Source organism: Xiphophorus maculatus, chromosome 20 (assembly GCF_002775205.1).
Source record: "Xiphophorus maculatus strain JP 163 A chromosome 20, X_maculatus-5.0-male, whole genome shotgun sequence".
Lineage (NCBI taxonomy): Eukaryota > Metazoa > Chordata > Actinopteri > Cyprinodontiformes > Poeciliidae > Xiphophorus > Xiphophorus maculatus.
Genome location: NC_036462.1, coordinates 25,269,900 through 25,293,371, shown reverse-complemented (window position 1 = coordinate 25,293,371; position 23,472 = coordinate 25,269,900). Strand labels below are relative to the sequence as shown.

The following is a 23,472-nucleotide window of genomic DNA, read 5'->3' as shown; positions in this document are numbered from 1 at the left end:
TTTTCTTTTTTTTTTCCTCAAAAGCTTAATTGAGTTTTTCTTGCAACCCCCGACCCGATTATTTCCAGAGATAAAATCACCTAAATAGAGTTTATCTGGCCTATCAGGCAACATGTCCAAGGCTATAAGGTCTCAAAGAGCTAAGGAAATTTGAGAACCAAAGACAAACAGTCATCAAACATTAAAAGTTTGAAAAGGACCACAAAGTCTAAGGTTAAGGCTTTGGGATGCCAGTGAACTACAGAGAAAGCCGTTATCCACAAACAGAAAAAAACATGAAACCGTCTCAGAGAACTGCAGCGGAGTGACACCCTAGAGCCACTAAGTATTTATAACAAGCTTTAGACAGTATATTTATACCTAGCAGTTGTTTGAGAGGCATGGATTCTTTTTCACCCCACGTCAAACACAGATTTCTACGAAGACTATTACTGGAGCTTTCTGCTTTAGTCGGATGAGAACACAGCAAGGCTGTTTGACCACAAACACTCCAAGCATGTTTGCTTATTTCCATTGTTAAGTATGGTGAACCTGGTTCATAAGTTTCTTAAAAAATAAAATTTAAAAGAAAAAAGAAAAAATTGGTCTAATGTGAATACTTAACTAGTAATGATTAATGTTATCATTGGCCTCATCACCTAAAACTTATGGCCAAACTAAGACTGAAATATCTTCCATGACCATCTCAGTCCTTAGAGAAGATCTGTGATGAGTTTAATAATCTATAGATGATGGCTGTAATTTTTCTTTCTCAAAGTGTTAGATAATGCCACAGCAATAAAAGAAGGATTTATTTTTAAGATCTTTTATATTCCAGGAGTTCAGGTAATTGTAGAGGAATCTGCAAACCCCAGTATAAAAGTTAGAAAATTCTCCTCCGAGGACGCCGCCCTAATGGCAGGGCCGTGTGCTCGGCAATCCACAAAGGCTGCGCAGGAGTGTCAGCGTGATGCAGTGCACCGAACAGACAGGTGAAAAAGATAAACAGTTGTGAGACGAGTCTCTGGAGTGCTGGGTTCATTTGTTACCTACCGAGGACAGACGCACTCCTGTCAGACAAGCCATGGCAACGCCAGATGCGAGGTCATTCCAGTTACGGAGGGAAAATCTTGGGTTAAGGACAAAGATTCTTTCTTCTCACAAGATGGTGCAGAGAGGTTTTATTTCCCCTGTGGTGTTCCATGGTAAATGCCCTGTCTGCATTTAATTTGAAGAGGCTGGATTCACCCCACCTCCACCCTCCACCCTTAAAAGTAAAGTCCTACTAATAGATAAATAATTAGCTCATTTTTGATTGTGTTTTTGCTCAACTCCAGATCAATTTAGCTACACCTCAGACACAGACCCCAAAAGGCTTTTTCTTGGATTTCTTATTTACATTACAGCTATGCAGTGACCCTAAGCACATAAATACACCAGCCATTTTCTTCTTGTGACTCTGCAACGTTAAGTTTACCTTTTCGACTACCCGTTTCTCTGTGCGACATGCCTGCTTCATCATGCATGTCAGACTGAAGATGCTCTCAGACAGAAGTCTTTTATTGAGGATGTGGACAGGTACTTGAGACACAGTGGCTCCTAACCAGAACAACTGGCATCTCTGCTTTGCAGATGGACATGCAGGTGGGCTCACAGGTGGAGAGGGAAGAGGGGAAAGGCTCTGCCAGTTATGTGTCCTGTTTGGCGAAAGCATCTGTGTGTGTGCAAGTGTGTGTGGACAACATCTGGGCTGCGGTCCACTGACGTGTCAGCCAAGGAATTAAAGAGTGAAGCTACACTGCACCCTGCTGGACAACTGCAGCTCTGCAAGGTCTGGTCACATAAACAGTTATTTTCTTTTTTACTTCATATCTCTGGTTAGTTTTGGAAATTCAAAAAGCTGGAGCGGTAAATCTTTAAAGGTTTAATAATCCCCCCAAAATACTGTAAACAAAAATAACTTATTAATCATGTTTTGCGTTGAATCTGTGAGATATTTCGAAAAGATTAGCGGACGTCACAATGTTTAATTAGTGAAGGCAAAAACCTTTGTCTCTCTCTCTCTCTCTGAGCAATGGTCGTGGTTCGCACAGAAACTTTGATCCTACATAAATTATTTGCTCTGCCTGTGAAAAGATGGACAGAAGCAAACAATGCGACTGCAGAAAGCACACCAACAAATAATATCGATCCCAGCAGCACACGGACAGCTAATCAATGAATGTATGTCCTCCCCACACAGGCTGCAAGTCAAGATCAATTCTGAAGACAGATGAGGCATCTGCAGATAAAGTGAACTAGTTCTAAACCATATCCCAGCGCTGCGAAACTGAATAAATTCCCCAAACATATGAAAGATTGACTGCAGCTTTGAGAAATGGAGATGCCAGACTGTTTGAACCGACTTTTGAACAACCAAGTATAATGACGTAACTAAGAGATATTGTTTCCGCAGCCTCTGAGTTTATCCCCCACCGCTTTTTTTCTTCTTCTACATTCTTGGTGTCTGGTCATGCACTTTTATATCACTTGCTCTCTGGCCTCACATCATGAACCACCAGATGATTTATTGATCTCAACAAAGTCTCCAAATAACCTGCATTATTGTTTCATCACCTTGTCATTATTGCCCCATGATGAATCTGGTATAAAAAAAGTTGGAGATGTCCCTCAAGGGCATCTCTCTCAATATGGGACCAACTGGCTCATTATTTTTCATGTCTTGCAGACACAGGAGAGGCTATAGGTGGTTATTGTCTCAGTGATTGCAAGGACAGCTGGCTGATTTAACCACTGATCGGTTTTTGTATTTACATTCTTATGTGATGGTAATTTAAAGCAGCCTCACAATTTAGAACGTGCCTTGCGAGGTCCATCAGGGGTCAATGTTTGGACCTGGATGATGTCTTTTGTTAGTGACTATGTATGTACAAGCTGCGAAGTTTGCAGGTGGATCTCTGTAAATTACATCATCATCAGAAGGTAAATTTATTTCTGTAATTCAAATCATATAGTGGGTCTTTACAGGTAAGTGGATGTATTTCAAGCGTTCGTCTTTCGTGCCGTTTTAAAATTATGGCTGGCAGCAAAGGAAAACTCAAAATACAGTTTGTTGTAAAGGTACTACACAAATTTAAGATTATATATTGGAGAAGCGTGACCATGTTCTTCACAATTATGTTTGTAAAAGAACAAGTCGCTCTTGGGAGCTCAGTCAATTCCAGCATGGCACCATCATATTATGCAATAAATCTGTAATAAATATTTGTCCTTTGTATTACAAAGCAAAGTTGTAGGCCATGTAAAATGACAACGTTGGGTCAAAAAACGCTGGATAATACTAAGACAATACATTTAACCATAAAGCATAAATCAGTTTCAGCATGTATGACTGTATATAACACGGAAATACATTCTTTTAAATAATATTCAAATTTATTAAAATGCAACATGTATGAGGACATAATTTTCATTAAAACATTTAATCTAATTTTCTGATATGCAGAATTTAAGTTTTCTTCTGCCGTTATCCATAATCCTAAAAATCATCTGAACAAAAACCAAAATATATAACTTTAGTATTAAATCATTTAAATTGTTTTTTCTAGTATTTTTTACGATGCACCTGTGAAACAATGTACTTCTGGTAAAAGAAAAATAATTAGGGATTAAATGCAAACAAAAACGATGGTCTCATAATTCTTTTAATACATTGATACAAAATTGCATTAGAATGAATGCAGCCTTTTAGTCACATCCAAACATATATTAAAAAAAATTTAAACATCAAAGGCACACACTGAGATCAAAGAATCAAAAGCAAAAATAGCCAGACCAGTCAGTCTAGCCATAAGACAGAAATGGTGTCAAAGATGAGCCTGGCACAGATGCTAAGTGAGAGCTGCTATAAATACGATGTTTTCTTGACAAGATGTCAAAGGACATAAACAAAGCACACTGAGGTCAGTGCCGAAGCAGCAAGCTGAAGGCTCAAGTCAGGTTAGCACCACTTTAAGGGTCAAAGGCACAAAGCATTAATATACAATATTTCAAAAAGGGTCAATTCACACATTAATAGAGAGGAGTGGGCCAGGTCTTGGTCTTAAATTTCAATGTCTTATTTTATTTCAGCTTCAACAAGGATCAAGAATTCACAATCATTTTTTAAAAGACTAACACAAAAAGAAAGTATGCTAAAAATCCTGTCATTAAGGAGTCCTTGAATTGTGTCATTTTATATATGCCTGAATACGTGAAGCACAAATGAAGTTGGCACTTGTTCACAGTATTTGTCTTATTTTATTTTGGGGTGGGGGAAACACAAGAGGTATTCTTGGGTATCCATTGGAGATGTCAGACGAACGGATTCGTCTGAAGATCCAATCCTGAATCAGATGACTGATATCTGTTTCATCTTTAGTTACCAAAAGACCCTATTAAAAAAGCTTATATTGCAACAACTGATGTTCCACGATCTAAAAAGGAACAGGGTAAATGAGCAGCTTGTAGCAACAAAGTGAAAAACATACAGAAACATTACATTAAAGAAATATGACAAGAAAATATTGTACCATTTAGGCTGGGAATCCAGGTCAGCTAAGCTATTGACTTACAAAATTCTAATTATTTATCATTTAATTGATAAAAAGCTGAATAAACACTTAGGATTCCAGTTACAGCCATCCACAAATACATTACATTATAATGTTTCTAGCTGTTTGAAAGCATTAATAGGGGTTACACACCTTAAACACAACAAAGCCATTACCTGAGTAAAAGCGTTAAATATTTAAAACATCTTCTACTTGTCTAAAACGTCTTGCAAGGCACCATGTTACACAGTGAGAGCAATGTAATGATTAAACCTGCAGCTTCTTGTCCTGATAACTGAAGCGTTAAACCTGGCTTCCTGATAAGAATCAACAAACGACGAGAAGAGCAGTCAGAGTCACGGGAGAACAGGATATCATCGTGTAGCCTGCAATCTGCCTAATGGCACTGATAAAACAGCTTTATGGCAAACAATTCTTGGCTTATATATTCCCTCTTTACCAAATGTTCAATATAAGACTTGAAGCGGCGCTAAATATGATAAATATCTAAAATCTGGATTCTGATTGCTTATTCAATAAGCTTGAGATTATACAGCGATTTAAATGTGTGCTTAGTTCTTTTGCTGCTCTTGGTAAGGCAGAATGGCATAAAGTGGCCAGTACTGGCTAAAGGTAACAGATTTCTGTTTTTAAAAAGTGCCAAATGCTAAGGAATATGGTAACAATAAGCAATTTAAAAAAAAAAACAGAATTCAAATAAAGACCAAACTTTTTATATCTGCTGCAATTTCACAAGTTAAATTCCTGTTCGCAGCTATTTTAGGGAAGGTGAACTTTCTTACATTTCACATCATGTCACCTGCTATACTTGTACAGTGGCAAACTATCCAAACCCCTTAAACGGTTTCACATTTTGTCACATTACAATCACAAACCACAATAAATTTATTGGAATCTTTGTGGCATAACACAAAGTAATTGTGAAAAGGTAGACGAGAGATGCATGGCTTTCAAGATATTTTACAACTCTGAAACGTTTTTCATGCAGCCCCCCTTTACTCTGATGTTCCTTAAGAAAATCTAGGGCCACCAATTGCCTTGAGAAACCACTGTGTCAATTTTTATGAATAAATCTAGGTGTTTTTTGAAGACAATTTGTTGAAGAACATAAGGGAACAAACAGCAACATAAAGACCAAAGAACATATCAATAAACTTGCTGATAAGCTTACAGCAGATTTGGCTTACAAAACTGTCTGTAGCAGTGAGGATCTAAAGAGGGCTGTTCAATCTGTGATCTAAAAATAGAAAATGTCACAAAACTGCAAACCTGCCAAGACATGACTATCCTAAAGTCAAGCAAGTGGAGCATTAATCTGAAAAGTAGTCATGAAATTTTGAGCTGTAAATGAAGGAGCTGCATAGATCAAAAACTCAATTCTAGAAGATTTTTATAAAAATTGTTATGCCCTCTACTAATCTGGACTTTACGGGGCAGCAACAGCAACAAACCCATTGCTGAAGGAAAGAAACATGATGTAATTTTGGAAGTTTCTCAAGTCATTTAGGATACCCTAAACCAAAACAGACACAGGTACATTGGAATGGGTTAGACAATCCAGACCTAAATGGAAATGAGAATCTGTGCCAGGATGCTCTACTTCAAATCTGATTAAGTTGTGCTATTTTGCAAAGACCAATGGAGAAACATTTCAGTCTCTAGATGTGAAAAACAAGAAGAAAAAAACCAAATTACATTTCCAGCTGCAGAATTCTTTTTAAAACCATGCATCCTTTTACTTCACGTTAGGTTACATAACACTGTGGGAAATTAACACATAAAAAGTTCATGAAAATACGTTGACTTTTATGCTTGTAGAGTGACAAAATATGAAAGGTGTTTGAATCTCTTTGAAAGGCACAAAAGGAGGGAAATAGGAGCATAAGATGATCAAGTCTTTCATTTTCTTTCTTGCTAAACCCAAAGAAAGAAGGCAATTTCATCCAGGTCTACCGGATAATCTGTGAGGTGCAGCGGCTCCTTGATGTCGAATCTTTCCCCCTTGTAGCTTCTCCAGTGCCCAGCGGGTAGATATATGTCTCGTTCTTGCTTTCCTGGCTCTAAAACTGGAGCTACCATTAGGTCGTCCCCAATCAGGAACTGGGAATCAATTTTATAGGCCGTCTCATCCCCAGTGGCAATCCACCACAGTGGCCGTATGATCGGGTCCCCGGTGTCCAAAACCTCCCCTGCCAGCTCGAGGACCCGCGGTGCCACAAGACTTTTGTGAATGGCTGTGTATTTCCGAGCAATTTCTACCACCTCATTATCGTATTCCCATGGAGGTATAGAAAACTGCATAGAAGGCATGAAGGCAGACAGCTCCAGCCAGCGGATGTACAGCTCTCGATCAGGTAATGCCCGATCTCCGCTTGTGTGGTTCAGGTAGGCGTTGCCCCCGATCATGTCTGGCAGGATGAACTGATACCCAAGGATGCTGATGGTGAGCACTGTGGGGATGAGAGATTTGAGGCCCAGCTCATAACCCCAGACAGAATCTCTATCAGTCGGTCTGAAGAAGCAGGATATGTTCTGGGATTGGTAACCACTGCGCAGCTCAGCTCGATCATTGTAGTGAACAGCCATCTCTGTGTAGCGCCTTGTGAAAAAACTGGGGTCACGAATGTGATTCTTTGTGCTAAATTTCCAAGGTAAGTAGTTTGTCTCCCCTGCATCAAATTTAAAAGAGGACACCCCATACTTTGAGCGCAGTGAACGTAGCTGGGAGGCAAACCATTCCCGGGCCTCTGGGTTGGTGAAGTCCAAAATGCCGCCAATGCCATTCCACCAATGAACCAACGCAGGCAGCCGTCCTGTTGGCTCTCGGACAAACAACCCTCGCTCTACCAGAGGATGAAAGTTTTCAGAGTCATAGTTAACGAAAGGATGAATCCATAGAGACACCAGAAATCCATCTGATTTTAACTTTTGGAACATTTCAGATGCATTAGGGAACTTGACTGGGTCAAACTCGAAATCTCCATAACGTTTTGTGTAGCGGTCGTCGAGTTCCAGATGACTACAGTTAAAATTGTATTTGCGAATGTTGGCAGCGTACGTCAAAAGTTTTTCTTGATCAATGTCACGCTTATATAAAGCCCAAGTCGACCAAATAGGATGCTCAAACATGACTTTGGCAGGCACTTTGTATGGTTTGTTGAAGTATCTCCGAACCATGTACTTGTGTATGGATGTCACATCCAAACCTACGCAGACTCTGTAGCTGAGTTCAGCACAAGGAGCCTCACCGGGGTTTGGCTTGAAAGGGGTATCATGATACCTTGCTTGGAAGTACATGGTTTTTTCCGTGTCATTCCAGCCAAGGTGAAAAGGCACAGAGTTGTTGATCTTGATGGCAGTGGCGTTGGATGACAACCAGTAACTTTCTAAGATTCCTCCAAATTCTTCCCGGTTTGAGTAAATGTCGCTCGTGACAAAGGGCTTGGGAGCCTGTTGGCCTGAAATAGAAATTGGCCAGTGCTGAATTGCTGACACTGCTCCCCCATACCAGTGCGCGAACTTGTAAGTCATGGCATGCTCAACAGGAATGTTGGGGACCAGTTCTTCCCAGCGCACACGATAGCACTGCACAGTGTCCTTGGGCCGCACTGTCTTTATGAAAAACTTAAGCTTCCTGTCAGTGGTCCGATCACAACGAAGGATTTCTTCCTCTTTGGAGCAGGAGTCCAAGTCCAGAGTCCCGGATCTGTCAAGATTAAAAAGTCATTTGATTTTCATTCTTTTGTTGATAACAAGAACACTAATGATATTGCAAAAAATAGGAAGATCATTAAAGTTAACTTCTATCGGTAATTAATTTCAAATTGTGATACTTGTCTTTTAAGCACTGAAAACACAACATTCAGTTCAGCCAAGTACTCTTGTCACATCTTGTACAGTACATGGAAATACATTTCTGGCTATTCTGTGTTAAAAAAAATTTCATTGTTAATCTAATTTGTGAGTTTGGGATTTTTAGTAGCTGTTTTAGGACAGTCATCAAAAACACTAATCCCCCGTCCTCATACAGGGTGTCAATGAATGTCTGCTGCACTACAGACAATTAACAACCTCTCCCCAGGTTGTGTAGGTAACAATCTGTGTATTAAATGGTCTTATGTTGGTCTTTTGTGATATTAGACTTTACCGAGGAACTGGATCAATTTTTCTCTTTAGCTGTAAGCCATAACATCAAATTAAAAAGTAATTTCTTTATCACTTTGTGTGTCTCCAGAAAATATAAGTAATCTCTTTTAACTGTTGTTTCATCTCCCGTACATGTTTGGAAGAAATGAATCAGTAAAATTTTGAGATTATGCTATGTCAGGAAAAGATAAGCGTCATAATCATTTCACAAGAAAAGGTAAAAAGCATTTTTATTTTAACATTTTGGGCAAAGGTGTGGATCATTTATAAGTTTTGCTTTTTGAATCTAATAAAACAGAGTTTCAGATAATATTCTAACTTACTGAGGTACAGCTTATGTACCGCAGTAAGTTAGAATATTATCTCATATAAATATATACACACAGATGCATTTAAAAAAAATTACCAACCTGAAATCCATTCTGAAGACAATGGACCCTCCCTGGTTGCGGATAATGTAGCCGTCCTTATTGAGATCCAGAAGCTGAGTCTTCAGCAGCTCAGCTTTGCGCAGGGAGGCTATGTAATAACACCAGGCAGTCACGGCTGCGATGACCAGAAACAGGCCGATAACTCCAGCTCCAACCAAGGGTCGAGAATCCTTGGTGTGTTTCTGCTTGGGGATAACATCTGTAATCGTGCCCCCGGCGCCGCCGGGCACCACTTGGTACATGGCTTGTGTTTTTCAGAGGCCAAATCCCTGAGGTGATGTTGTGCAGATCATCAAAAATGTTGAGCAGGGAGCCTCTGGTTGGACTTTAGGCGTGTCGTCACGTCTGTTTGCAGTTTGTCGGGGAAACAAGATAACAGAGGGGTTTAAAAATTTTTTATTTTTTTTAAACTCAACCATCTGAAAATTCTAGGAAAAATGTGAAGCACAAAAAAAAGACAAAAAACATGCTCTATGTTTTTTTTTAATACCGACTCAAAGCCTGTAATACACTTCAAGATCTGGCTTTTACATGCTCTGCATTGCTGAACAAAGTGATTTCACAGCTCTTGAAGGTATTAGGCTATCAGGTTGTAAACTTTAATGATGTATTTGAGATTTAAGAAAACAAATCTTTGTCAAATTGGCCCTAGAGAGACAAAGTGGATGCTGCTGAAAGTAATTCTAACACATGGGTTCGATTGACAACAACTCATTTGTATGGAATGAAGGGTAAAGAAGCAGAAAAGAGGGATTTTAGCCTTAAAGCCCTGCAAAGGCCAATGAGGCAAGAGAGAAATACTAAACGCTGTGCTGTATCACTCCTGATTAAGCAAACTGGACACAACCTGGATCACTGCAGTCAAATGTGACAACACAGGCTGACACTTAAGAGAATAAAGAAAAAGCTACATTACCAGTTTTATGCAAATGTTACTGTTCCTCACAGCAAATCAAACAGCAACATCTATTGAGCAACTTGGTTTGACACGCAGTTAATCAGAACAGACTGAATATGAAAACACAGAGGAATGAAGGTGGTTAAGTTCTCTCTGACTGAATGTTCTGTACTGCCAGCAGAACATAAAAAAGTCTAGGGAATACGGTGAAACATCAAAACTCTGTGAGATTTATTGGAATTTTATGACCCACACATAGTTTAATGTATAATTAAAGTGGGAGGGAAGCAATTTTTGTTTTTAAAAAGGCAAATTAAGGCGGTTTAGAAGCAGCAGCAAAAAGGCCCACGTAAACTCAGGAGGTGCTGCAGACACTCAAACACACGGCGGTTACAGGAATATGCTGAGGCGACACTTCTCTCCAGCAGGGACGATGAAGGATAAATGGATGGAGATAAATAAAGGTCGCACACCTAGAGGAAAACTTGTTAGAAATTGCAAAAGATTTGAGATAGGGGTGGAGGCTCCTGATTCGAAAAATGCAAGATAAAACATACTTTCCTGATTTGAATCTGCAAATGGTATAACTTTCCTTCCACTTTACAATTATGCACACTACTTTGTGTCAGTCTATCACAGACAATCCAAACGAAGCCTTTAGATGCGCCCCTTCTCAAACACACCTGAATCAAATGAATTACTTGCTGCCTGGTCTCTGCAGAACTTCATGAAGTGGTAAGGACAGGATCTGGAGACCCTGAGTTTTAATTCAGTCTGACAATAACAAGTTTTTCCTTAGCTTCCAGAGAATTGCGGACTTTAGAGTTCAACACAAACGCAAAATGAAAGCAAAAACATTCTCGAACCGAATCCTTTCTAGCTGTAAGTGGAAAAAATAAAAATAAAGGCTATGCTGGAACAAAACACATGACGACCTAGACAAGGTTAATTCGAAAACTTCTTGAAACTTTGATCAACCATCATTGGAAGTCATACATCTTTTAATATTTAAGAAATAGGCCATTTATTGGCTAATTTAAATCAATTCTATGAAGCAGAACCCTTTTTTTTTAACAATAACCTCATTTATACATTAGCTAACCAAGCACCAATCAAAATGAGTAATTCAAAATCTTTCACTCAGATGATTTACTGTACTGTAGAGAAGTGCTTTCCCATACAGTCCCTTTTAGTCTCATTTGTTTGTTTACAGTGACCTTATATCTGTCATTTCAGCTGATTTATTATCAGACATGGAGGGGAAACATAAAGAAGTGCTGATCTAGTCGGTGCAGCTGCTCCAGTCAGACTACTTCTTCCAGCGTTTGTGCCAGAGAGAGAGAGAGAGAGAGCTGAGGGCTCGGTGTTCTCAGCGTGTTCCTGCATGCTAATTATGGACGCAGTCAATAACACTGAACATGAACACGCAGAGCTGAATATTATAGACTTAATACACAGATTAAGCAAGCAAGAAATAAATAAAACAACGATCTTCACTTTTGATGTGGCTTTTTCCTCCCTCCCCACATATAATTATGTTTACGGATAACAATAAAACATTGATTAAGAAAATGTCTCCTTTAAAGACACCAAAATATGAGTTATGGATTAACAACATAAACTATTTATTTAGCAGCCAATGTGTGGAGAACGACCCGTTGTTTTATTTATCGACTTAATGGGCGGTGTAAGAAAGTTCAGTAAAGAAAAACAACACAGGATCTGTGCAAAATGCTCGTCTCTCTCATTAAAGTTCAGATTTTCGTTGCCGTTCGTTCAACAACAAAAAAAGAAGAAGAAAAAAGTTGTTTTTTCCCTCCCTACCGATCTGCAGCGATCTCCTCAGCGGCTTGGAGTCTGCTTGCTACAATCCTCAGCAAAATAAAAAAGTCCGACAGAAGAACCCAAACGCGCTGGGTTGACCCCGCCTTCATCTACGCCCACACTGACAAGGGAAATGTAGTCCAGGTGGAGAACTAATCTTTATTTCATCCTGCGCCGCTTACAGAAATGCTTTAAATTTAGCAACCCACAATGGTTTAATTACCACACAGAATTCACAGTTTTCAACATACAAAGTGCAACATAAACATTGAGCATGTTTAATGTTTTCTAATTGTTATTTTCAGATTTTAACAACACTTGCTGTTAATTTTATGTAACTCAGAAATATTTAAACTAAGAAAAACTTTGATACTTTGCTTACCTGTTGCATGCTGAATGAACAATGTTAGAATTTTTTTTTTTTTTTTAATGTCAATATCTATATTTTAAGATTCATTCAAGTTGAGTGGATTGGACAAATGATTCCCATAAAAAAGCAAACTGACATTTATTTAAGACTTGGACTGCTTAAACATGCTTCACCTGCAGATAAACAAGTTATCTTAGCTTTCTATGTCTTTTTTCACCTCGTTTTTTTTTAGGTGTTTAATACTCAATCACATATTAATATTTCAATTATGAGCTCAACTGTCTCGATGTCTTTGTATGTGTAGAGAAATTTTATGCCAATAGTCCCATTAAAAAATGTATTTACTTAAAAAGAAAAAAGTGAACATTTCCAAAAATAATTTTCTCTGCTGAACATATATTGGAAGAAATTTTTCAAAAAAAAAGTATAAATGCAATATAATATTCAGATGCACTGGTAGCACAACAGAGTGACTGCTCTTCATCCAACTTGATCATGACAAGCCAACCCTTTGAAAGACATTGCTGTTTATTTTAAAAAGTCTGCATGCTGCTCTGCAAGGAGTGGTGTGGTTAATTAGCAGAGCATAGGGAAGTAGCTGAACAGACTCTCGTTCTGAATCTCCCCAGCTTGGAAGACGGGAAACCTCCGGTGTTCCTAATAAAGGCTTTCAGAGACAAACTCTGGGTGTATGACGTAGTGAGCAGCCTGGCAGGGCCTCACTACATGAAAGCAGCTGTAGCAGTCGCTGTTGGCAAAGCACAGGATCAAAGTCAGACTTCAGGAACAATATTAAAATCCTCCTCCTCCAAAAAAAAAACCCAAAAACTAAACATGATACATGCAAGAGAATGTGCACCTAAAATCCTGAGTTCTGGTTGAGCAACATTTCCTGTAAGGCGTCCGCGCAAAGCAGAGAGGAGCTGCAGCTGCAGGAGGGTTGCTCGTTTGTGGTCTGGTCTGAAACTGAACTCCTGCTTGTGGTCTGTTGTAAGGCAGAGAGCTTACTGTCATTTAAAAAAAAAAATACAACTGCAATATTGCTTTGCAAAAGTATTTATGCTACTTGATTTGCTACAAAAAAAACTTCATTGTTTTTGTCATTCATTGTCATTTGTGTGTGTGTGTGTGTGCGTGTGCGTGTGCGTGTGCGTGTGTGTGTGTGTGTGTGTGTGTGTGTGTGTGTGTGTGTGTGTGTGTGTGTGTGTGCGTGCGTGCGTGCGTGTGTGTGTGCATGTGTGTGTGCGTGTTGGGGTTTTTTATCGTCCAAAACAAAATAGTTGACACTTGCAAAGTGGAAGGGACATGCGACATGATTTTCTCTAAATTTTAGAGCAGAACAATATGAGCAGTGTGGTGTGTGTTTGTATTTAGACTTTTACAAAAATCCAATGCAATAAATTGTCCACAGAAGTCACAGGATTGGTAAACAGACTCTAATTGTGTAATTTAATCACATAGTGTGAAGACCTGAGAGACCATTATAGCGAACAAACAGGCAGAGTTATAATGACTTAGTTTAGATTTTTATTTGTAACAAAATTTATTTTCACTTCACGATTATACTCTACTTTGTGTTGGTAATCCCATCACAATACTCTGCTGTTTGTGGAAGCAATGTAATGAAAAAGTACAAATATGCAAGGAACTCTATGTCTTAAGTGGTATCACTTCAGTTTAAAGGTTGTTTACTTGCCTGAGTTGTCGTGCTGAGAGTGGATTGACATTCCTCTGATAATCTGCTGTCCTGCAGAGCAGATCCATCAATGTCAGAATGTGTTTATAGTTACCTTTAAGTGAAACGGGGAGCTGATTAATAATTACTTATTAGGGCTCCTCAGAGTGGTGGGAACTTGACCGTCACTCGCAGCAGGAGTCTCTATCTGCTGGAGTTTGTGGGCCTTGATAGGAGGCATGTGATGTGGGCTGTCTGAATTTGTTTTGCCTAAAGGGTTTTCAGGAAAAGCTGAGACAGGATTGTGAGCTGAGAAATGGTTCACAGGGGGGAAAAGGGGCCGGCCGGTGTCCACAGGGGGCGAAGGGTGGAGTAGCGTGCGCGTTGGTCTGTAGCTTGACCGAACACTGCGGGGAAACAAGAAGTCCTGGGGAGGCAAGGAAATAAATATGGGAAACAAAGAAATCTAAAGAAGGAAAACTGCGAACTAAAGTTAGCAAACTCTCATTTTAACACAAACTTTGTTTGGACACTGGTGTTCAGTTTTTATACACCTCGCAAAAATACTGATTGACAGTGGACTCGATGCATTTTGTCATATCACAACCACAAAACGTTTTTGAATTTTGGGGGGGATTTTGTTTTTTCTAAAAGGAGAGCATTAATCAAAGAAGCAACCAAGAGGCCACTTTAGCTCTGGAGGAGCCACAAAGGTCAAGAACTCAGCTAGCAGAATCTGTTGAAAGGACGACTATTAGTTGTGCACAACACAAATCTGACCCTTATGGAAGGCAAGAAGAAAGACGTTACTAGCAAAAAATACACGAGGATTCCAGTGTAAACCTATTGGCCTCTAAATAAATCTTGTTTGTGGCATGAAAGTACGACTGCTGCTGCTGCTGCTGCTAATACAGGTCTCAATCTCCACATCAAAACATGGTGGTGGCAGCATCATGTTGTGGGGATGATTTTCTTCAGAAAGGACATGGAAGCTGGTTAGACTTGACAAAGCACCTGAAAACAGGATCATCCAGGGAGGAAACATGTTGGAGGTTGCAAAAGAGTTGATGCTGGTTCACCTTCCTGCAGGACAATGACGGTAAACAGACGGCCGGAGCAAATCCTTGTGTCCAAACAAACCAGACAGAGTCCAGACCTAAATCCAATTAAGGTTCATTAGGAACGTTTTTTTTTAAATGTTACTCACCGAAGAGAAAATGACCCGTCTTTAGGTGTACATTTTGAAGTTTGTGGTTTTGATGCGACAAAACGGGAACAGTTTCAATAAATAATAATGTTTTTTATTTATACAAAGAAACCGTGTTTTGTTTCTTTATATTAACAAAATGCATGCAAATCAGTCAGCATTATGACTGATTTCATGTTTACAGGTCAATTTGGCGTGTCATAAAAGAAAAAAAACTTTTCCTAAATCACTGTTAGACATCTGTCATGTCCTTATTCTTAAACATTATGGAACATGTAAAAATTTTAAAAAGAGAATAAGTGTTGGGGGAGCAAACATCTTTGCATGATCTGTACTCCTGCACTTCTTTTATTTTCAGTCACATAACATATTGTAAGTACATGATGTTCCACAGAGTCGACTTCACCTTCTGTTTATTTCTTCAAAATAAACAGAAGTCATATCACATCAAACGATGTCTATTAGCTTTTTATTCCTATCAGAGTCAACAAATCCTTGTATGACCACAAAAAAAAGCTCATGCATGCAAAAGCGGAGGGGTGTCCGTCTTACCGGCCGTGGCTGAGGGTTGTTCCTGCGGTGGGCTGAGGTGGGTCGAAGTTCAGCTTTTTTTGCTCTGCCCGGAGATCTGAAATGCGCCTTGTACATTGTGAGGTAGAGCTGGGGACCCATCTTCAGAAACCGTCTGTTTATCCACACCTTACCTCCAGTTTGCCTGAAAGTCATGCAGTATCCTGTAAGCTCCGCCCCTTACCTATATCGGTTCCCCAACACCTCCCCTGCTTCTATTTTTTTACTTCTGGGAAGATTACATAAGTGCTGTAGCAGTATGCATTTAATCTTTTTTCACTGCTGTATGTCACTTACTCTGAATCTAAGGTGCCACAACACCTGTTTATTTTTTTTGATTTTGCATCAATACAGCATCCATCCTCTGCAGATTTAAAACAGATCAAACGACTGCTTTGGCCTGTTGCTGTTGTGAAGAATCTCATCCGTTTTGGACAGGTTAAGATCATCCCTGCTGAAGCAGAACAACTCTCTGTGTGCCACCTGAGCACTCACTAATCTCCCTGAGCTTTAAGCCCCCTGCAGAGACTCGCATACCTGGGGTCAATGCCCTTGACCTGCTTCCATAGCTCCGAGGGCCCCAATCAACAACACAGCCCTCATTTTGTACACCGACAGCCGTTCAGCTGCTTTTAAGTTTCACCGGTCTGAACAGAGCTGCAGAACTAAAAAGAAGGGGAAAAAACCCTGCAGAATTCATAGACTCTACCACAATCAATGACTGTCAGCACGTCACACAAGCATTAATAATTCGTGGAGCACTGCGGGGGCCATTGTGTCTGTGGCAATCTCACTGAGTTATCTGTGACAGGAACTGGCTGAGCGTCCATTGCAGTGGCTGAACCTCGCCTGGGAGCTACGTCGAAGCTCAGCCACACACACACACGTCGTGTCGAGTGATCATAGTAATGTGAGAGAAAATGCATTTCATCGATTGGACAACAGGTTCCAGTTATTCACACCGTCGGCAGGATTGATGACAGAACACTTTTATTTCTTGATTTGCGTCTTTTTTACGACTCTCCTTTCTAAGGAACGTACACATCTTTGAACATCTGACAGAGCACAAAGCAAATGCACACTTCCTGTCTTACTGTGGGAAACTTAGCGCTGGATTGCTTTAATGTTCTGTGAAGCAGACGTCTGTCATGAGCTTAGGAAGCCGTAAAGCCTGGATCCTGGAAGCTGTCACTGATGCTTGGTTTTCACTGCAGCTTTGAGTCTAGCGTACAGATGCCCGAAATTCTGCAAGAGAAAACAGGTGGAAAACGTTACGCATTGAGATTATTTTAATCCTCCTGAATGGCAAGGATTTTAAAACAAAAAAAAACCCAATATCTTGCAAAAATATTGAAACCCCTTTTTTACATTTTGTCACGTTACAACACTGTGATAGACCAACAGAACCGCATAGCTGTGAACTGGATAAAAAGTGAACAGAAGGAGAAGTTGTGAACAATGACGTCGATTTTCTGGGCTGTTTTAGGATTGTAGTCTTCCTGGAGATTTAGCAATAGCAGCGGAGGAAGTGAACAAAACTGTTCAGTCCGTGTTGACCGTGCTTCCAAATATTGTACTAACATCAACATTCACCCCATCCTGCTCTGCAGCTCTCTCTTCACAGTGAAGGATGGTTGTTTACAGCGCAGGCGATTTCTGGTAAGCTTCTTAGGGGCAAACGTAAGCAATTGGGTAAAATTTAAAACCTCAACACAAACCGCGCTTCCAGGACACAATCGTTTCTCACTAGCCAAGAAGCCAGACTCTCTGTATGAAGCAAAGTGTAGCACAGAGGGACCGGTTTTCATCAGGCTATTGGAATCCAATTTCTTTTGTGTATGTATGTCACAGAACTGTTGAGATTGCTGCAGAAACACTTTGTGAAATGTACATCAACTCACCTGGATTGAATAGTAAACAATCCCCAAATATGCAGTGATGCATCCTCCTAGGAACAGATCAAAAGCTGCTGGCTTCACCCTGAAAAAGGTTTGCTTTAGTTTCCGAACCTTTAACCTTTTTCCGCACACACACAAAAGTCCCTTTGGCACAGATGTTTACCTGTACATGACAATTGGTTGGTTCATTTGATCAAAAAAGGTGATCTCAGGGTCCCTGCATGAAAAGGTAATGTTAATCATGAGGTTGCTGTGTTGCTTTTGAGTCTTTGAATGAAACGCAAAGACTACTGTATGTTTCACCTCTTGTCCTGTCGAAAGGTGTGTCTATGGACCTGCTGCAGGTAGTGCTTGAACTCGTACTCTAGTGAGTTGACCAGTAGGATCTGACCAGGCTCCTTGTGCAGCAGCTGGGCAGACCGGGGCACAGAGGTCAAAAAGGACATCATACTGGACATGCGGCTGTCCTGAAAGTCCTGTATTGAGGACAAATATGTGGGTTCACAACGGAGGTATCATGATAATAACTAATGTCATTTAAGTCTAAAAAGATTTTTAAAAAAGCTAATACATTTATGTCAGGGTTAGTTTAGAGATGTTTTTCATCTTACTTTTTATAAAGCTGCTTCTTGATAAAACTTTTCTATTTGCACTTTAGTGGCGACAAATAGTTGAAATCGACATGGCATTTTATTGTTACTGCAGAAGTGCTTTTTGAAAATTCAAGCACGCTGTAATGTCTATGCATGAACACCAGAGGGCAGCACATGGAGCAAAAGAACAAGGAACTCACCAGCTGACCCTTAAAAACTTGAATATCCTTTGGTGAACCCTTAAAACAAAAATAGTCACAGATCAATGTGTTTTTACAACAAATTAAAATATAAATATGATTTTTTTATTTTATTTACATATACATAATCAAAATGGACTGTCTTTATTCACCTTGTCTGAGAGATTGTACATGTACCGGGCCAGAGCTTCAGCTATGATAATGCCGTTTCGCTTAAGTTTCCTAAAATCGACTTGGGACCTAGAAGATGGTATGCAGAAGATAGAATTATATTTCAATGCTTATTTCTGTGTTAGTTTATCTTTATTTTACACACAATCATATATTATAAAATACAAAAATTAGAAAAAAAAATATATTTTTTAAATCTACGTATTATTTAACCAACTAAATAAGACAAAAAAAAAAATGTCAACCATACATTGTATCTAGCATAGACCCACGAAGTTCAGACTTGGGATCTTCCACGTGAGACAGAGTGAAGCCCTGGATCCTCCGCAGGCTGTAGCGCTCGTGCTCCCAGGCCACCGTTGACTCAACCAGATTGATCTTCTTGTGCACCAATCCCACCTTCACCCAGGGGAACCTGGAGGAAACCACCTAGGGGGTAAACAACACAACACCATTAATACCGACAAGACATGTTTACGCTTTCTCGTGCCGTCACAATAAGAGCTGTTACCTCCTCCAGCTGCTCAATGAAGGAGTACAGAGGAGCGTCGGGCTTCGGAGGGCGAGACACGTGCATGTATAGTTCATCACCTTTGGCCAGCGAGTCCAAGCACAGGACAAATGCCACGTTGTCGTGAAGCAGGCTGGACTCTGGAGGAGAATGGCTGGGCTTTGTTAAAACCTTAATGGTGATTTCTTTGGATCAATTTCCGGCTCACAATCTGCACAATCACAGGCTGTAATCTCACCGGCGTGATCAAGATTCTCCTCAATCCATCTCTTCGTGCCGAGGAAGTTGTATTTTCCTCCTCCGGTCAAGGAAAACATTAAATTATATCTAAAATATAAATTAGAATCTTCTTAATGATTTTTGTTGAGTACTTCCACCGATAATATTAATTAAAAAACGTAACAGTTTCCTTCAAAAAGAATTCATGAAGCTCACATTATGCCTCACGGGAAAGCTGAGAATAAATGACAATGGGTCGTATTGTGTTTCAACTGGACTCAAGAAAAACACGCCAAAACCAGACATCCTCTTCCTATTTATAAATTATTTTATTCCATCCATTATAATGTGAATTTTTAAAAAAAAAATAAAGTGACAAAATGTAGGTGTAAATACTTTGTTTTTAAGGTTCTGTACTTGTTTTTTGATCTTCCATTGAGGAATTTAGTATCCTGGTTTGAGGCATTAAATTTGACCAATTGAGGCCATATTAAAACGCACATTCTTAATATTTTCTAGTTTGGCGTTATTTGCAGTCGCAGGTGCTTCGTCATGTCATGACTCGTGAATAAACTCAAACTCACTGTGGTCTGGTACCGGAGGTGCCGTAAAGTTTCTGGAAAAGACGTGCCAGCTCCAGCAGAATGGTGACTCCGCTGCCATTAGAGTCTGCTCCATATGACAGCCACTGTTTTACACAAACACATTCAAGCTTAAGTGCCGGGTTGACCTGAAAGACCTGCGCTTTTAAGCGGGATGGAAGTTTCAAACCAAGGTTGAAACCATTTCACAGGTCAACGCACTGAACCTGTAAACTTGTTAATGGCCAACCCACCGGAGCGAGTCCGTATGAGTCATAGTGGGCGGTGATGATGATGGTGGGAGCATCCTCTCCGGTTCCAGGGAGCACACCCTGCACAGACCAGACAGGAGCAGGACTTTAGGGAAAAGATACTTTTAAGGAAAGCGTAAAAAATCCGTGTGAAACTTCCAATAGCCAGTATGTTATTTCAAGTTGAGCTCCTACCTCCAGTGTGGTTATGGTGTTGTCAGTGATGGCCTTAATGGCGTTGTTGTTGCTCACTAAGATCTGGAAGGCTGTAGCAGTGACCATACTTCGAAGAACTGCGAACAGTAAAAACATTTTCAGTAAAAAGTTTCTGAAAATGAAAAAGAAGCTCTTTCTCTCTGACTACAATCGATTTATTACAAATTTCCCATCCGTCCTGTGGCTTCCACACACTGGGCCCGACTTTAGAAAGGGTTTAGATGTAGTTGGACCAGCGCCCCATTTTTTGGAGGGTATGAGTTTTTTACTCTTTGTTTTAATGAATGTGTGTTTAGCAAATATTGTACTTTGTATAAAAAACTTTTAAAAACTACAAAGTTTTAGTTGATTTCTTTGGGAACAACATGGAGTTTTGGCTACAGAACATAATACCATGCCTTAATACCATACTTTTTTACATAAGCTGTACATAATATTTAATTATTTATTTTCTTCTTTTTTTTCATGGACTACTTTTTTGTCTCGAAATAAAAAGTTTTCTTCTTTCTTTTACTGATTTGTGTCCTGTAATTTGTAAAGAAATTTCTCCTTGGTGGATTGGCTCCAATCAAGTGGCCCACATCCTTATAAATCCGTCCTTGTCCACACATATCTACCCGTCCATCACTGCAGCACACACCTTTATAATAAACATCACTGTCTGTTTTACCTCTGACAAACATGGATGAGGTCCGTGAAGCTGCAGCCTGCCTCACCTCCTCATACATGTAAAGCAGCTGTTCATCCTCAGGAACAACGTAGACTGGAGTAAGAGTTTCTTTCTGCAAGGCCTCGTTCTCACTCACCATGAAGGACTGAGACATGAAGCGAGTGTTTTAACCAATTAGGATCTTGTTTAATCTGCTTTTAGACCACAAACAACCTTCCGGGTTTTACCTTTATTGTCTCGTGCGGAAGGCCGGAGATATTTTGAGGCAGTAGGATCAGCACAGCAGCAGCATTCTGTCTCAGGGCTTCAAAGTATTTCTCCACAGTGAAGTCCTGAACCTTCATGATGACACAACGGCGGGTCAGCGACGGTTCGTCGGCAGAGCGCGCCTCCGCCACAACTATGGCTCCGCGGCAACCTCACACAACAAGATAAAGCAAGGCAAATTCAACACAGTGACGCATGGTGCAGGCAGCATTATGATGTGGGAATGTTTTTTTTTTTTTGTTTGCAAGATGCATGACGACCTTAACTTGATCCTACCATATTTTTGTTGCGCCAGGTTGTACTGCTGCATCCTGTAGGCGGTGAACTCATAGGAGGACATGGCAGGGAGGGCAGAGCCATGCAGGCACTGAACACAGAGCAGCAGCCAAACAGCAGCACTGCTCAGCAACATCACGTCTGATGTGATCCCAGTCTGTAAGATGAGGTGGTTGATTAACACAAGTCTACCAGGAGGAAGCTAAAACCAAACGTGTGTTTGCTGGAGAACTTCAGCAGAACAGAGAAGATAAGAATTGATCACTCTCTGAAATATTCTACTGATTTGAAGAAAAGATGAGAAACTATATGGTCTTGTCTAAAGCTACCAAATGTAGCTACCACTATTAAGTAAACTTATGTATGTTCTACTTAAATATGGGAACATTGCTTACCTTTCTTCTTTCATGAGACATGGTCCTCAGACTTCTTTAAAGCCTAGCATTGTATCTTCCAACGTGACTGCAGACTCCTGTTAACTCCTGGGACTCAGAGCATGTAGGTAAGCCACCATTCACCATCTGCTCCCAGGGGATCAACTCCAGGCTAATCGCGTGTGCGCCACCCCCAACCCCTCACACTCTCTACACCTCCATAATGCTAACTGCAGGTTTACATATAATCACCATCGGCATGAGCAAGTTTGGCACTTTTATCAAAATTATTTACTTTGCAGAAACAGGATCTAGAGTTTAATTTATTGTGAATTTTCTCTATTCTACTTATGGTCAGAATTATACATACAGGTTCAAATATTTACATACACCCCCTATAATAATTGCTTCATAGGGTTTGGATTGTCTTTGAGTTAAGCTGCGAATTTCAATGGAGCTCGAAGGCATCAGTTTTCTAGTAGGGATCTTTTTGTCTTTTTTTTTATTGTGTCTTGTTTCTCAGTTCATAGTGAAATGAAACTTTCATGTGAAGCATAAAAAATGCTATTTCAGCATCTTCCAGTTTGTCACAGGCTTGAATCCTGGTGGTTCCTAATTTGCTTTGTTTCTGTTTTATGATTAGACATAGGGATGCTCCAAAATGACAGAGCATTGCAAAACTACTGTGGAGTGAATAAAAAAAACTGACTTTAAGTTTCCAATATATCACCAATTTAATCATACTGGTATTAAAAAAATTATCAAAAGCTGAATATGTGTTGGTAAACCAGGGAACTTCAGGGTTCCTACACGTTTTTCCTTTAAGATTTTTATATTTAAATATAGAAATTGCTGGAACAATTTCTTAATTGTTCCAGCAATTTTTATTTTAAAAAAGTGTTGTAATTATTGTACAATTATTCACTTTTTTGGAATCTAAATAAAATGACTTTGGTCAGATTCTACTCATAATCTGTAAAAAGTGTCAATTCTTTGGTTGGCATCAAAATCAGGCCAAGTTTAAAAAACTTCTAGTGTTTTAATTTTCTTTGTATTTAATAATAAATTTGAAAAAAGTCTGGAAAAAAACAGGATTTTTACCAAACCCAGTTTTCTTTTTTCTTCTTTTTTTATTTGTACTTAATTCGACTTGGAAGAATTGCAGCCAAACTCCATAATTTTCAGACCAACCTTGGGAACTTTACAAATTCCTTAAAATAAATTCCATATAGCCAGCCATAATTAGACCAAGAATTTAATGAAGGAAACAAAAAACATTTGGTTTCTTTGCTGAGGAAGGTATTCCCAAATCTCAGTGGAATGTAGTTTCATATTCAAGCCAGTATGTATAATTTTGACCGTAAGTTGATTCAAGAAAATGTACAATAAATTCAAAGTCACTGGACTGATTTTCCGCCATTAATAGCCTAAAATAAACAGGACATTCGCGCTGATGATAAGTGGAAGTAAACTTTTGGAAGCACTATCTGTCATCTCTGACGGAGCATCGGTTCGCTTGGCTTCATCTCCTG

The 23,472-nt window shown here is 39.6% G+C and overlaps 3 protein-coding genes across 4 annotated transcripts; all 3 read right to left on the bottom strand.

Annotated features, from left to right (window-relative positions):
* Nucleotides 1-3,665: 3,665 nt before the first annotated feature.
* myorg (myogenesis regulating glycosidase (putative)) lies at nucleotides 3,666-11,994 on the bottom strand. Of its 2 annotated transcripts, XM_023325111.1 has the most exons (3): nucleotides 11,892-11,994; nucleotides 9,149-9,514; nucleotides 3,666-8,298 (listed from the first exon to the last, which is right to left on the bottom strand). In XM_023325111.1, exons 2-3 carry the CDS (start codon nucleotides 9,409-9,411, stop codon nucleotides 6,507-6,509), a joined length of 2,055 nt encoding a protein of 684 aa, XP_023180879.1. In that variant the 5' UTR covers nucleotides 9,412-9,514; nucleotides 11,892-11,994; the 3' UTR covers nucleotides 3,666-6,506. The 2 variants fall into 2 exon arrangements, with proteins under 2 accessions (XP_023180879.1, XP_014323873.1); XM_014468387.2 differs by lacking the exon at nucleotides 11,892-11,994 and having other exon boundaries at nucleotides 9,149-11,882.
* Nucleotides 11,995-12,672: 678 nt separating this feature from the next.
* LOC111605911 lies at nucleotides 12,673-16,037 on the bottom strand. Its single transcript, XM_023325608.1, has 6 exons — nucleotides 16,011-16,037; nucleotides 15,696-15,858; nucleotides 14,086-14,363; nucleotides 13,958-14,008; nucleotides 13,121-13,246; nucleotides 12,673-13,009 (listed from the first exon to the last, which is right to left on the bottom strand). Exons 2-6 carry the CDS (start codon nucleotides 15,813-15,815, stop codon nucleotides 12,919-12,921), a joined length of 666 nt encoding a protein of 221 aa, XP_023181376.1. The 5' UTR covers nucleotides 15,816-15,858; nucleotides 16,011-16,037; the 3' UTR covers nucleotides 12,673-12,918.
* A 655-nt stretch (nucleotides 16,038-16,692) lies between these two features.
* On the bottom strand, nucleotides 16,693-22,043 carry LOC102219549 (nicalin-1-like). The gene is made up of 16 exons (XM_005797935.2): nucleotides 21,962-22,043; nucleotides 21,567-21,723; nucleotides 21,251-21,441; nucleotides 21,024-21,168; nucleotides 20,333-20,430; nucleotides 20,141-20,218; nucleotides 19,890-19,993; nucleotides 19,325-19,413; nucleotides 19,087-19,226; nucleotides 18,826-19,004; nucleotides 18,557-18,644; nucleotides 18,405-18,443; nucleotides 17,915-18,087; nucleotides 17,775-17,828; nucleotides 17,615-17,693; nucleotides 16,693-16,958 (listed from the first exon to the last, which is right to left on the bottom strand). The coding sequence occupies exons 1-16, from the start codon at nucleotides 21,980-21,982 to the stop codon at nucleotides 16,902-16,904; spliced, it is 1,692 nt and encodes a 563-aa protein (XP_005797992.1). The 5' UTR covers nucleotides 21,983-22,043; the 3' UTR covers nucleotides 16,693-16,901.
* Between the last annotated feature and the right edge of the window lie 1,429 nt (nucleotides 22,044-23,472).